The 14,003-nt window shown below is 41.8% G+C and overlaps 1 protein-coding gene across 1 annotated transcript; it reads left to right on the top strand.

The window, feature by feature from the left end:
* Positions 1–5,324: 5,324 nt before the first annotated feature.
* Positions 5,325–7,460, top strand: LOC311105678 (somatostatin-1A-like). Its single transcript, XM_084147895.1, has 2 exons — positions 5,325–5,541; positions 7,023–7,460. The coding sequence occupies exons 1-2, from the start codon at positions 5,404–5,406 to the stop codon at positions 7,227–7,229; spliced, it is 345 nt and encodes a 114-aa protein (XP_084004021.1). The 5' UTR covers positions 5,325–5,403; the 3' UTR covers positions 7,230–7,460.
* Positions 7,461–14,003: the final 6,543 nt, after the last annotated feature.

Consider the following 14,003-nt stretch of genomic DNA (forward strand, 5'->3'; position numbering starts at 1 on the left):
CAGGTACATTGTAAATGTGTAGAATGTGTTCCTACGAATTAAGTCGCACAAAAATGTGTGTATTTTCACACGAATTAAGCAACACAAACACACACATAAATGCACAAAATCTGCTGAAATACTTGTTGTACATATTTGCACTAATTGTGTGTGAGATTGTGTAGTGTATATACAGTAAATTCAGAAAGTATTCAGACCCCTTGACTTTTTCCACATTTTGTTACGTTACAGCCTTATTCTAAAATGGATTAAATAAAACATTTTCACACATAAATCTACACACAATACCCCACAATGACAAAGCGAAAACAGGTTTTTTGAAATGTTTGCACATTTATAAAAAATAAAAACAGAAATACCTTTATATCATCAATTTCCCTCAACCAATCATCAGTCATTTGTGTAAGTGCCATACATGTTGAATGTCCTTCCCTATAACTGTGCTGAAAGTCTGATGTCAATTTGTTTACTGTAAAATAGCATTGTATCTGGTCAAACACAATTTTTTCCAAAAGTTTACTAAGGGTTGGTAACAGGCTGATTGGTCAGTTATTTGAGACAGTAAAGGGGGCTTTACTATTCTTGGTTAGCAGAATGACTTTTGCTTCCCTCCAGGCCTGAGGGCACACACTTTCTTGTAGGATTAAATTGAAGATATGGCAAATAGGAGGGGCAATATCGTCCGCTATTATCCTCAGTAATTTTTCATCCAAGTTGTCAGACCCCGGTGGCTTGTCATTGTTGATATCTTCCACACTCACTTTATGGAATCCAAAATTACAGTGCTTATCTTTCATAATTTGGTCAGTTATACTTGGATGTGTAGTGTCATCGTTTGTTGCTGGTATGTCATGCCTAAAATTGCTAATCTTGCCAATGAAAAAATCATTAAAGTGGTTGGCAATATCAGTGGGTTGTGTGATGAATGAGCCATCTGATTCAACGAATGATGGAGCTGAGTTAGCCTTTTTGCCCAAAATGTCAATTTGAGGTGCTCCAATGCTTTTTACTATCATTCTTTATATAATTTATAATGCCTTGCAAAAGTATTCATGCCCTTGGTGTTTTTCCTATTTTTTTTCATTACAACCTGTAATTTAAATTTATTTTTATTTGGATTTCATGTAATGGACATACACAAAATATTCCAAATTGGTGAAGTGAAATGAAATAAAGTGAAAAAGAAATAACGGAAAAGTGGTGCATGCATATGTATTCACCCCGTTTGCTATGAAGCACCTACATAAGATCTGGTGCAACCAATTACCTTCAGAAGTCACATAATTAGTTAAATAAAGTCCACCTGTGTGCAATCTAAGTGTCACATGATCTGTCACATGATCTCAGTATACAGTGAGGGAAAAAAGTATTTGATCCCCTGCTGATTTTGTACGTTTGACCACTGACAAAGAAATGATCAGTCTATAATTTTAATGGTAGGTTTATTAGTACAGTGAGAGACAGAATAACCAAAAAATCCAGAAAAACGCTTGTCAAAAATGTTATAAATTGATTTGCATTTTAATGAGGGAAATAAGTATTTGACCCCCTCTCAATCAGAAAGATTTCTGGCTCCCATGTGTCTTTTATACAGGTAACGAGCTGAGATTAGGAGCACACTCTTAAAGGGAGTGCTCCTAATCTCAGTTTTTTACCTGTATAAAAGACACCTGTCCACAGAAGCAATCAATAAATCAGATTCCAAACTCTCCACCATGGCCAAGACCAAAGAGCTCTCCAAGGATGTCAGGGACAAGATTGTAGACCTACACAAGGCTGGAATGGGCTACAAGACCATCGCCAAGCAGCTTGGTGAGAAGGTGGCAACAGTTGGTGCGATTATTCGCAAATGGAAGAAACACAAAAGAACTGTCAATCTCCCTCGGCCTGGGGCTCCATGCAAGATCTCACCTCGTGGAGTTGCAATGATCATGAGAATGGTGAGGAATCAGCCCAGAACTACACGGGAGGATCTTGTCAATGATCTCAAGGCAGCTGGGACCATAGTCACCAAGAAAACAATTGGTAACACACTACGCCGTGAAGGACTGAAATCCTGCAGCGCCCGCAAGGTACCCCTGCTCAAGAAAGCACATATACATGCCCGTCTGAAGTTTGCCAATGAACATCTGAATTATTAATAATATAATAATATGCCATTTAGCAGACACTTTTATCCAAAGCGACTTACAGTCATGCGTGCATACATTTTTGTGTATGGGTGGTCCCGGGGATCGAACCCACTACCTTGGCGTTACAAGCGCCGTGCTCTACCAGCTGAGCTACAGAGGACCACGTGGTGCATGCATATGAGGAGAACTGGGTGAAAGTGTTGTGGTCAGATGAGACCAAAATGGAGCTCTTTGGCATCAACTCAACTCACTGTGTTTGGAGGAGGTGGAATGCTGCATATGACCCCAAGAACACCATCTTCACCGTCAAACATGGAGGTGGAAACATTATGATTTGGGGGTGTTTTTCTGCTAAGGGGACAGGACAACTTCACCGCATCAAAGGGACGATGGACGGGGCCATGTACCGTCAAATCTTGGGTGAGAATCTCCTTCCCTCAGCCAGGGCATTGGAAATGGGTCGTGGTGGGTATTCCAGAATGACAATGACCCAAAACACACGGCCAAGGCAACAAAGGAGTGGCTCAAGAAGAAGCACATTAAGGTCCTGGAATGGCCTAGCCAGTCTCCAGACCTTAATCCCATAGAAAATCTGTGGAGGGAGCTGAAGGTTCAAGTTGCCAAACATCAGCCTCGAAACCTTCATGACTTGGAGAAGATCTGCAAAGAGGAGTGGAACAAAATCCCTCCTGAGATGTGTGCAAACCTGGTGGCCAACTACAAGAAACGTCTTTGGGTTTTGCCACCAAGTACTAAGTAATATTTTACAGAGGGGTCAAATACTTATTTCCCACATTAAAATGCAAATCAATTTATAACATTTTTGACATGCGTTTTTCTGGATTTTTGTTTTGTTATTCTGTCTCTCACTGTTCAAATAAACCTACCATTAAAATTATAGACTGATCATTTCTTTGTCAATGGGCAAACGTACAAAATCAGCAGGGGATCAATACTTTTTTCTTTCACTGTATATACACCTGTTCTGAAAGGCCCCAGAGTCTGCAACACCACTGAGCAAGGGGCACCACCAAGCAAGCGGCACCATGAAGACGAAGGAACTCTCCAAACAGGTCAGGGACAAAGTTGTGGAGAAGTACAGATCAGGGTTGGGTTATAACAAAATATCCGAAACTTTGAACATCCCACAGAGCACCATTAAATCCATTATTAAAATTTGGAAAGAATATGGCACCACAACAAACCTGCCAAGAGAGGGCCGCCCTCCAAAGCTCACGGACTAGGCAACGAGGGCATTCATCAGAGAGGCAACAAAGAGACCAAAGATAACCCTGAAGGAGCTGCAAAGCTCCACAGCAGACATTGGAGTATCTGTCCATAGGACCACTTTAAGCCGTATACTCCACAGAGCTGGGCTATATGGAAGAGTGGCCAGAAAAAAGCCATTGCTTAAAGAAAAAAATAAGCAAACAAAAGGCATGTGGAAGACTCCCCAAACATACGGAAGAAGGTATTCTGGTCAGACGAGACTAAAATTGAGCTTTTTGGCCATCAAGGAAACTGTTATGTCTGGCGCAAACCCAATTCCTCTCATCACCCCGAGAACATCATCCCATGGTGGTGGCAGCATCATGCTGTGGGGATGTTTTTCATCGACAGGGACTGGGAAACTGGTCAGAATTGATGGAATGTTGGATGGCACTAAATACAGGGAAATTCTTGAGGGAAACCTGTTTCAGTCTTCCAGAGATTTGAGACTGGGACGGAGGCTCAACTTCCAGCAGGACAAGGACCCTATGCATACCGCTAAAGCAACACTCAAGTGGTTTAAGGGGAAACGTTTAAATGTCTTGGAATGGCCTAGTCAAAGCCCAGACCTCAATCCAATTGAGAATCTGTGGTATAACTTAAAGATTGCTGTACACCAGCGGAACCCATCCATCTTGAAGGAGCTGGAGCAGTTTTGCCTTGAAGAATGGGCAAAAATCCCAGTGGCTAGATGTGCCAAGCTTATAGAGACATACCCCAAGCTATAATTGCTGCCAAAGATGGCTCTACAAAGTATTGACTTTGTGGGGGTGAATAGTTATGTACGCTCAAGTTTTCTGTTTTTTTGTCTTATTTCTTGTTTGTTTCACAAGAAAAAATATTTTGCATCTTCAAAGTGGTAGGTATGTTGTGTAAATCAAATGATACCAACCCCCCAAAAATCTATTTTAATTCCAGGTTGTAAGGCAACAAAATATGAAAAATGCCAAGGGGGTGAATACTTTCGCAAGCCGCTGAATCTTTGTTTGATAATATAGTTTTGCAGGGGTACGAGGTAATTGAGGTAGCTATAAACTGTATGTATAGGTAGGGGTAAAGTGACTAGGAGCGGCGTATGTGGTGAGTATGAAAGTGTGCGTGTGTGTGTGTGGTGTCAGTATGCATGTGTGTGCATGTTATGTGTTTGTGCGAATGTAGTGTGTGTGTGTGTGTTGGGGTGTCAGTGTAAGTATGTGTGAGTGTGTGGGTAGAGTCCAGTGTGTGTGCGTAGAGTCATTGCAATAGAGTTAGTGCAAAACAGGGTCAATGCGGGTAGTCTGGGCAGCCATTTGATTATCTATTTAGTAGTCAGTCTTCTTCAGAAGTTACATTACAATGGCTTAGAAGGTAAACGCTCAAAATAGAGTCTATTGCGCACCTATGACGCTTTACGTGTGCAGGCAAGGCACCGGGTAGCTCATATGGCTGGCAAGCAAATATAACACCAGGATTTGGTCTGATTAACTCTCTGTATATATAGGCCATGAAATGTCAAACAGTGGTGACAGTATGTGACTATCAAAAGGGATATTTAGTTGGAAAGCATGTGTGCTACAGTATTAATTGCAGGAAGTGAGTGGGATAGTAGGCTATTCTGAGGATTCCACGGGTCTTCAGAATAACTTTTATAAAACTGAATATTTTCTGAAATTCAATAAGATCCACACGAAACGATAGTCTCTACAAATGAAACCATATTTCACTAATCAAACGATATTCAACAAATGAAAGGATCATTAATTCCCTTTTCTCAAAGGATGCGCACAACTCTCTAATCGGTGGAAACCTTGTCACTTGGGATCATCACTCATACCCAAATGTCACGCGCCACAAGGAAACCCCCCTTACCACATGACGTCAGACGAACCGTTTAAAAGACAGGTTCGGGGGGGGACTAGAAGAACAGGAGCAGCAGAACCCGAAGAGAAGCCCATCTCAACGATTTTCTGCCCAATTGAGCCACCTTCATCCATCCTCTGCCTCCCCCGAGACCCAGAAGAAGATGCTCTCGACGCGTGTCCAGTGCGCCCTAGCGCTACTTTCCCTAGCCCTGGCCATCAGCCGCGTCTCTGCTGCTCCGTCCGATGTCAAACTCCGCCAGCAGCTCCAACGGTCACTCATGGCACCTGCAGGCAAACAGGTAAATACCTTCAATCAGACTTTCATTATTAGTCTTCGTATATCTCCAGCTGCAGTGGCCATATGATGGTACAGATGTAAACTACATTTTAAGTAGATTTACCTCTAGAGTCTATACCTTCTAGAGATGTAAGTTTAAACACATGTGTTGCCATACAGTTACCTCTGTGGTTTTACTGGCAGGCGCAGGGGAAATGAATTGATCAAATTAGCATGATGCAGGGAAGTGACCACGAAATGAAGTATTTGTGTTTATTATGGATCCCCATTAGCTGCTGCAACTTTTCCTGGGGTCCAGCAAAATTAAGGCATTTATATACAATAAAGAAAACATTACAACACAAAATCCATGTGTATGTGTGGGTATAGTGCATATGTTATCGTGTGTGTCGTCTATGCCTGTGTGTGTGTCTCTTCACAGTTTACACTGTTCCATAAGGTGTACTTTTATCTGTTTTTTCAATCTGATTTTACTGCTTGCATGAGTTACTATATTTATATATTCTTATTTTATTCCTTTACTTAGATTTGTGTGTATCAGGTTTTTGTTGTGGAACTGTTAGATATTACTTGCTAGATATTGCTGCACTGTCGGAACTAGAAGCACAAGCATTTCGCTACACTCGCAATAACATCTGCTAACCATGTGTATGTGACCAATACATTTGATTTGATTTGATTTGATGGACTAGAGTTCTGTGTAGTCATGGCTCTTTGTAGTACTGTTCGCCTCCAATAGTCTGTTCTGGACTTGGGGACTGTGAAGAGACCTCTGGTGGCATGTCTTGTGGGGTATGTATGGGTGTCTGAGCTGTGTGCTAGTAGTTTAAACAGACAGCTCGGTGCATTCAACATGTCAATACTTCTCACAAATACAAGTAGTGATGAAGTCAATCTCTCCTCCTCCTCTACTTTGAGCCAGGAGTGATTGACATGCATATTATTAACTGCGGAGGTATTTGGAAATACTGCTATCAGAGCAACTAACGAAATATAAATGTGAATTGTTCTATATTTTAAATCAACTTTTTAAATGAAAAATTGTAAAATAAGAACTAAAGAGTATTTGTGGTATGCTGTAGTTAGTTGTCAATTACGCATAATAGTCAGAACATATGGTAGAATAGCTAATGTTTATTAATGAATCGTGTTTTTATTTATTTATTTTTACATGTTGGGAAAAAAATTAGTTTTACATCTCATGCTGCGTAGCAGCATTGGAAAGGTAATTTTTATAGATTTGCAGACAGCTTAAATACATAGAAATAATGCAGATCAAATAGCCTACATCTATTTATTCTAGCAATGTGAGCAAAGAGAAAACATTCAAACACTGATTTCCTTCCTAAATGGGTAGGCTACATTTTATTAAGGCATGTTGATTTGTTTCTATTTCAGTGGATCTTGTTGCTAAAATGTGCAATTTCCTGTCTCCACAAAACAGAAGAAATAACAACGTAATCTTATTTGATCTATTTTCAGGAGCTTGCCAGGAATACACTCGCAGAGCTGCTCTCAGAGCTCGCACAAGCAGAGAACGAGGCGATTGAGTTGGACGACATGTCTCGTGGCGTGGAGCAGGAGGATGTGCATCTCGAGCTGGAGCGTGCAGCCGGCTCAGTACTGGCTCCACGTGAACGCAAGGCTGGATGCAAGAACTTCTTCTGGAAAACCTTTACATCATGTTAGTTCATCTACACCCATGTCCTTTACTGCATGTACTACATCTCATCTCTTTTGTTTTAATCATTCACTGCTGAATCCAATGCACCATGACCTAACCCGCCTGTCCAACAAATTTAAATAAACACTGTTAAAACATTAACAACAATCATTCTGATGTTTTTATCGATCATGTAGATTTTTTCAGAAAAAAAACATGAAAGAATCTTCTACAAATGTATGCAATTCTGCTTTTGACTGTGCTTTATGTATTCTGGCAGATGAACTATTTTTTATTGTTTGTTTGAATAAAGTCTGTTTCAGAACCAATGTGTTGATTCATTATTGCGTTATCTTGCTCCTCCTCTCAAATGGGTTGTTTTATTCAGGAATTGCTATTATAGCCTATTCCTATGAGATGTTAGCACACTCTTTTCCTGGATAAGCACGCTTGTTTCCTACATTTGGAGTGATGTTATGAACGCTTTGGTTACAGGGTGTAGTTTTATTTTAGGCGGTAAATCCATTGTTGGATAAACTGACTTTGTTGTGTTGTGGTGGGCCATAAGAAGATATCAGTTATGAAAGGTAGGCATAATGTAAACATTGACCTGATCAACCTCCAGCAACAACACCTTCCTAATATTGAGTTGCAGCCTGCCGCTTTTGCCCTCAGAACAGCCACAATTAGTTGGGTCATGGAGTCTACAAAGTGTCGAAAGGGTTCCACAGGGATGCTGGCCCATGTTGACTCCAATGCTTCCCACAGTTGCGTCAAGTTGGCTGGATGTTTTTTGGGTGGCAGACCATTCTTGATACACACGGGAAACTGTTGAGCGTGAAAAACCCAGCAGCGTTGCAGTTCTTGACACACTCAAACTGGTGCGCCTGGCACCTACTACCATACCCCATTCAAAGGCACTGAAATCTTTTGTCTTGTACATTCACCCTCTGAATGGCACACATACACAATCCATGTCTCAATTGTCTCAAGGCTTAAAAATATTTTGTTTACCTGTCTCCTCCCCTTCATCTAAACTGATTGAAGTGGATTTAACAAGTGACACCAATAAGGGATCATAGCATTCACTTGGATTCACCTGGTCAGTCTATGTCATGGAAAGAGCAGGTGTTCTTAATGTTTTGTATGCTCAGTGTAGGCTACTGTGAGAAAAAACAATAATGTTAAAAAAAAATTCTACAACAATGATTGGTCAAGTAAACGTTTACGAACAACACAGAAAAGAGAGGGTCAAATCACAGTATGTTAACTAAAGAAGTTTCCAAAAAACTGCATTCCACAGTTCAGTATGGTCTACGTGAAACACAAGTTAAACTTACCATATGTTTCCAAATCGAAACAGTTGGTGCATATTGTGACGACATTTTGTGATGTTTTTGTTAGTTTTGGTCTTTGGCAGGTTTTTCTCCGGCTTTTGTGGACACATGAGTTCTGCTAGGAGCAGTAAGAACCTACATGTCCTCTGTGTGTGTGTGTGTATGCATGCGTGCGTGCATCTGGCATGCGTGCATGTGTGTGTGTGTTAAACATCACCTCGGAAGTGTGAGTGTGTCTGCGTGTGTGTGAAAAACAAGTTACTAAAATGTAAAATGTGTGTGCACACGTGTCTACATGCCCATGTGTATGTCACCTGCATGTGTGTGTCAGTACGTGTGTGCATGTGTGTAGACTCCACACTGACTCTTCAGAATGTGCGGGAGGAGGAGAAACACCGGGCTGCTTGGTGAGATTGGGAAATGATGCCAAATGGGAAGTGCACTTAATAACCCCTGACTCATTAATGGGCTTTGGTTAAAAAAGCTCTCAAACAATTAGTATTAAAGAGCAAGACACTGACAGTCAGGGAACTGGAGGAAGGGGCTGCATGTGCCTATCCTGATTCCTGACTGCCTGTGTCAGAGTGTGTGGGAGGCGGTGTCGAGAGGGAGTATCCCTTGAAAACGGAGCAACTAGTGGTAGGGAGATATAAATACATCACTACATCATTCACGAACAGCAGAAGGGGCCAAAGGATAGCCTATCATGCAATTCATTGACGACACGCCTTGTGTTTTTCACAATGCCTGTACTGGCGACAGTAATAGCTGTCTTTATATTTCTCATTTAACAAATACATAGTTACCATATGAGCAACATATGGTAGTACTGAAACAGGACTTTCCATAATAGCTGTAACAGTTGCATTTCCTTCACTCAGTCATTTTCTGCAATTTCTTGGGGATGAATGATTAACCAGTGAAAGCAATTAAACATTAAAACTACTTTTCTGAACTAATATTTATACCAAACGTTTTAGGGTCCATACACAGCTCAGTTACATAGGTACACACCCATAGGCATACTGGTATTTTATCCTCCACTACACAATAAGCAAGAAAAGAGTTAGCAACCTAGCTACGTTACTTCAGCTGCATTGCATGACAAATATCTTCAATCTCTAATATTAACGTTACTACAATTAAGAACAACGACAAGTCAGGCTTTGAAACATTTTTTAATGAACAGCAAGGCAAGTTACATTAAATAGTACCTGCAAAACATTAATCTCAATGTCAACAGTGAAGAGGCGACTCCGGGATGCTGACCTTCTAGGCAGAGTTGCAAAGAAAAAGCCATATCTCAGACTGGCCAATAAAAATAAAAGATTAAGATGGGCAGTCTGAGATATGGCTTTTTCTTTGCAACTCTGCCTAGAAGGTCAGCATCCCGGAGTCGCCTCTTCACTGTTGACGTTGAGACTGGTGGTTTATGGGTACTATTTAATGACGCTGCCAGTTGAGGACCTGTGAGGCGCCTGTTTCTCAAACTAGACACTCTAATGTATTTGTCCTCTTGCTCAGTTGTGCACCGTGGCCTCCCAATGCTCTTTCCATTCTGGTTAGAGACAGTTTGCGCTGTTGTGTGAAGGGAGTAGTACACAGCGTTGTACGAGATCTTCAGTTTCTTGGCAATTTCTCGCATGGAATAGCCTTCATTTCTCAGAACAAGAATAGACTGATGAGTTTCAGAAGAAAGTTGTTTGTTTCTGGCCATTTTCAGCCTGTAATCGAACCAACAATTGCTGATTCTTCAGATACTCAACTAGTCTCAAGAAGGCCAGGTTTATTGTTTATTTAATCAGCACAACAGTTTTCAGCTGTGCTAACATAATTGCAAAATGGTTTTCTAATGATCAATTAGCCTTTTAAAATAATAAACTTGGATTAGCAAACACAACTGGTCATTGGAACACAGGACTGATGGTTGCTGATAATGGGCCTCTGTACGCCTATGTACAGTTGAAGACGGAAGTTTACATACACTTAGGTTGGACTCATTAAAACTTGTTTTTCAACCACTCCACAAATTTCTTGTTAACAAACTATAGTTTTGGCAAGTTGGTTAGGACATCTGCTTTGTGCATGACACAAGTAACTTTTCCAACGATTGTTTACAGACAGATTATTTCACTTATAATTCACTGTATCACAATTCCAGTGGGTCAGAAGTTTACATACACTAAGTTGACTGTGCCTTTAAACAAGTTGGAAAATTCCAGAAAATTATGTCATGGCTTTAGAAGCTTCTGATAGGCTAATTGACATCATTTGAGTCAATTGGAGGTGTACCTGTGAATGTATTTCAAGGCCGATCTTCAAACTCAGTGCCTCTTTGTTGACATCATGGGAAAATCAAGACCTCAGAAAAGAAATTGTAGACCACCACAAGTCTGGTTCATCCTTGGGAGCAATTTCCAAACGCCTGAAGGTACCACGTTCATCTGTACAAACAATAGTATGCAAGTATAAACACCATGGGACCACGCAGCCGTCATACCGCTCAGGAAGGAGCCGCGTTCTGTCTCCTAGAGAAGAACATACTTTGGTACGAAAAGTGCAAATCAATCCCAGAACAACAGCAATGGACCTTGTGAAGATGCTGGAGGAAACAGGTACAAAAGTATCTATATCCACAGTAAAACAAGTCCTATATCGACATAACCTGAAAGGCCGCTCAGCAAGGAAGAAGCCACTGCTCCAAAACTGCCATAAAAAAGCCACACTACGGTTTGCAACTGCACATGGGGACAAAGATCGTACTTTTTGGAGAAATGTCCTCTGGTCTGATGAAATAAAAATAGAACTGTTTAGCCAGAATTACCATCGTTATGTTTGGGGGAAAAAGGGGGTTGCTTGCAAGCCAAAGAACACCATCCCAACCGTGAACCACGGGGGTGGCAGCATCATAATGTGGGGGTGCTTTGCTGCAGGAGGGACTGGTGCACTTCACAAAATAGATGGCATCATGAGGAAGGAACATTATGTGGATATATTGAAGCAACATCTCAAGACATCAGACAGGAAGTTAAAGCTTGGTCGCAAATGGGTTTTCCAAATGGACAATGACCCCAAGCATACTTCCAAAGTTGTGGAAAAATGGCTTAAGAAAAACAAAGTCAAGGTATTGGAGTGGCCATCACAAATCCTATAGAACAGAACTGAAAAAGCGTGTGCGAGCAAGGAGGCCTACAACCTGACTCAGTTACACCTGCTCTGTCAGGAGGGATGGGCCAAAATTCACCCAACTTATTGTGGGAAGCTTGTGGAAGGCTACCCGGAACGTTTGACCCAAGTTAAACAAAAACCTAAAACAGGGAATTCTTACTAGGATTAAATGTCAGGAATTGTGAAAAACTGAGTTGAAATGTGTTTGGCTAAGGTGTATATAAACTTCTGACTTCAACTGTAGATATTCCATTAAAAATCAGCTGTTTCCAGCTACAATAGCCATTTACAACATTAACAATGTCTACACTGTATTTCTGATCAATTTGATGTTATTTTAATGGACAAAAAAATTGCTTTTCTTTCGAAAACAAGGAAATGTCTAAGTGACCCCAAACGTTTGAATTGTAGTGTATGTGGTAGTGGAGTAGGGGCCTGAGGTCACACAGTTGGTGTGTTGTGAAATATGTTTTGAATGTTTTGTAATGTTTTAAAATTGTATAACTGCCTTATTTTCGCTGGACCCCAGGAAGAGTAGTTGCTGCCTTGTCAGCAGCTAATGGGGATCCATAATAAGTACAAATACAAATATGTGCGTGAATGTGTTTGCGTTTATCCTTTAATATGAAATTGATTAAACACCTTGAGCCCTGATGTTTTTTTGTTCATGTGTTAACTATTGTGGCACAATAAAAAATATAAGCCCTCGTTTAGTATCATTCAACCAGTGGTTCCACACAAACATGACGCTGGAAATAATTTTTCCCCTCAAAGAAACTCAGATTGAAATATTGAATTGCGTCTGTCTCAAAATGAGTAGACACAGGGTGTGTTGTGAATATAGCAAAACTGTCATCATGGTGTGTGTGTGTGCATTCGTGTGTATGCATGCTTTCGCGCATGTGTGTGTGTGTGTGTGTGTGTGTGTGCCTGCATGTATGTGTCTTTGTTCGTGTGTGTGCATTAAAAGCGCAGTTTGTAGATTTGTGGGCAACCATCAAATTCACATAGAAATATGACTTATAGATGTTTCTCATTGAAATCAAGTCTGAGAAGAGGTAGATCCGTTCTATGTGTGTTATTTCTACGCTTCTCATCCTTAAGTTTAGTTTTTGCATCTTTTTACTTTCGGTTTTGTACAACAAACAGCAGAAAATACAATATTGTTGGTTATTGAATAGATATTTCACAGTGGTTTACATAATACAATGATTCTTTACACATTGCTTGTTTTGTCACATAAACTGAAATTAGGTGAACCATTAGAATTTGATCAACGAGGCAATGGCGGAGTGATTTCTGTATATTGCACCTTTAAGGTGAAATACGGAACCTCAGCAGTGTCTCCCGAGCATCACCGCTGGGACCCCACGCCCAGATCACAAGCCAGACCTTCCAGACCCATCCACCGGTCTCGTGAATTCCCGTCGTCTCCAGAGCGACACCCAGCCTACTCCACTAGATCCTCTCGCCGGAGCCCCGCATCCCCGGTCTCACCTGAAGAGCGGCGCCTGGCCACAAGACCACCAAGCCGGCTAGAACATCTCACCCTACACCCAGGCTCCGCGAATCGCCGTCGTCTCTCGAGTGATGCCCAGCCTCAAGAGATCATTAACCAGCTTGCTACACCAGATTCTCTCGTCAGATTCTCTCGCCACACATTACCGGTCTCGCCTGAAAAGCACCGCCTGGCCATGAGGCCCATCACACCAGCTAGCTCAGCTAGCCCATCTCGACACTCCTGAGGGCAGGCCACGGCCTACAGCGGCAATAAGTCCAAGCCACTAGTCATCACAGACTGGAAGGTGCTCGGCCTCCAGAGATCCAAAAGCTGTTTTCATTCTACGCTGGTGGAGAGTGCCCCGCAATCCCATTTGCCGTGACGTCACCCACCGGTCTCCAGATATTTGCTCCCCCTGCTGGCCCGGCTGTTTCCACCAACAACTCCACAGCTCCCTCTACTGGCCAGTGATGCAGGTTCCCGCCGATTCCGGTGCTGCTCTCCGTGCTGGCCCGGAGGTCGCAGCCAACACAGCCGTAACTATGTCTCAATCCCAATATCCCCCCTTAGCCCTCCCCCTCTGTTTTGTGCGATCCTGTGAGCCCCATCGAGTCATAGTGGTGCTGGCCCATGTTGACTCCAATGCTTCCCACAGTTGTGTCTAGTTGACTGGATTCCATTGGGTGGTGGACCATTCTTGATACACATGGGAAACTGTTGAGCGTGAAAATCCCAGCAGCATTGCAATTCTTGACATACTCAAACCGGTGAGCCTGGCACCTATTACTATACCC

Source organism: Coregonus lavaretus, assembly GCF_964263955.1.
Source record: "Coregonus lavaretus genome assembly, chromosome: 30".
Lineage (NCBI taxonomy): Eukaryota > Metazoa > Chordata > Actinopteri > Salmoniformes > Salmonidae > Coregonus > Coregonus lavaretus.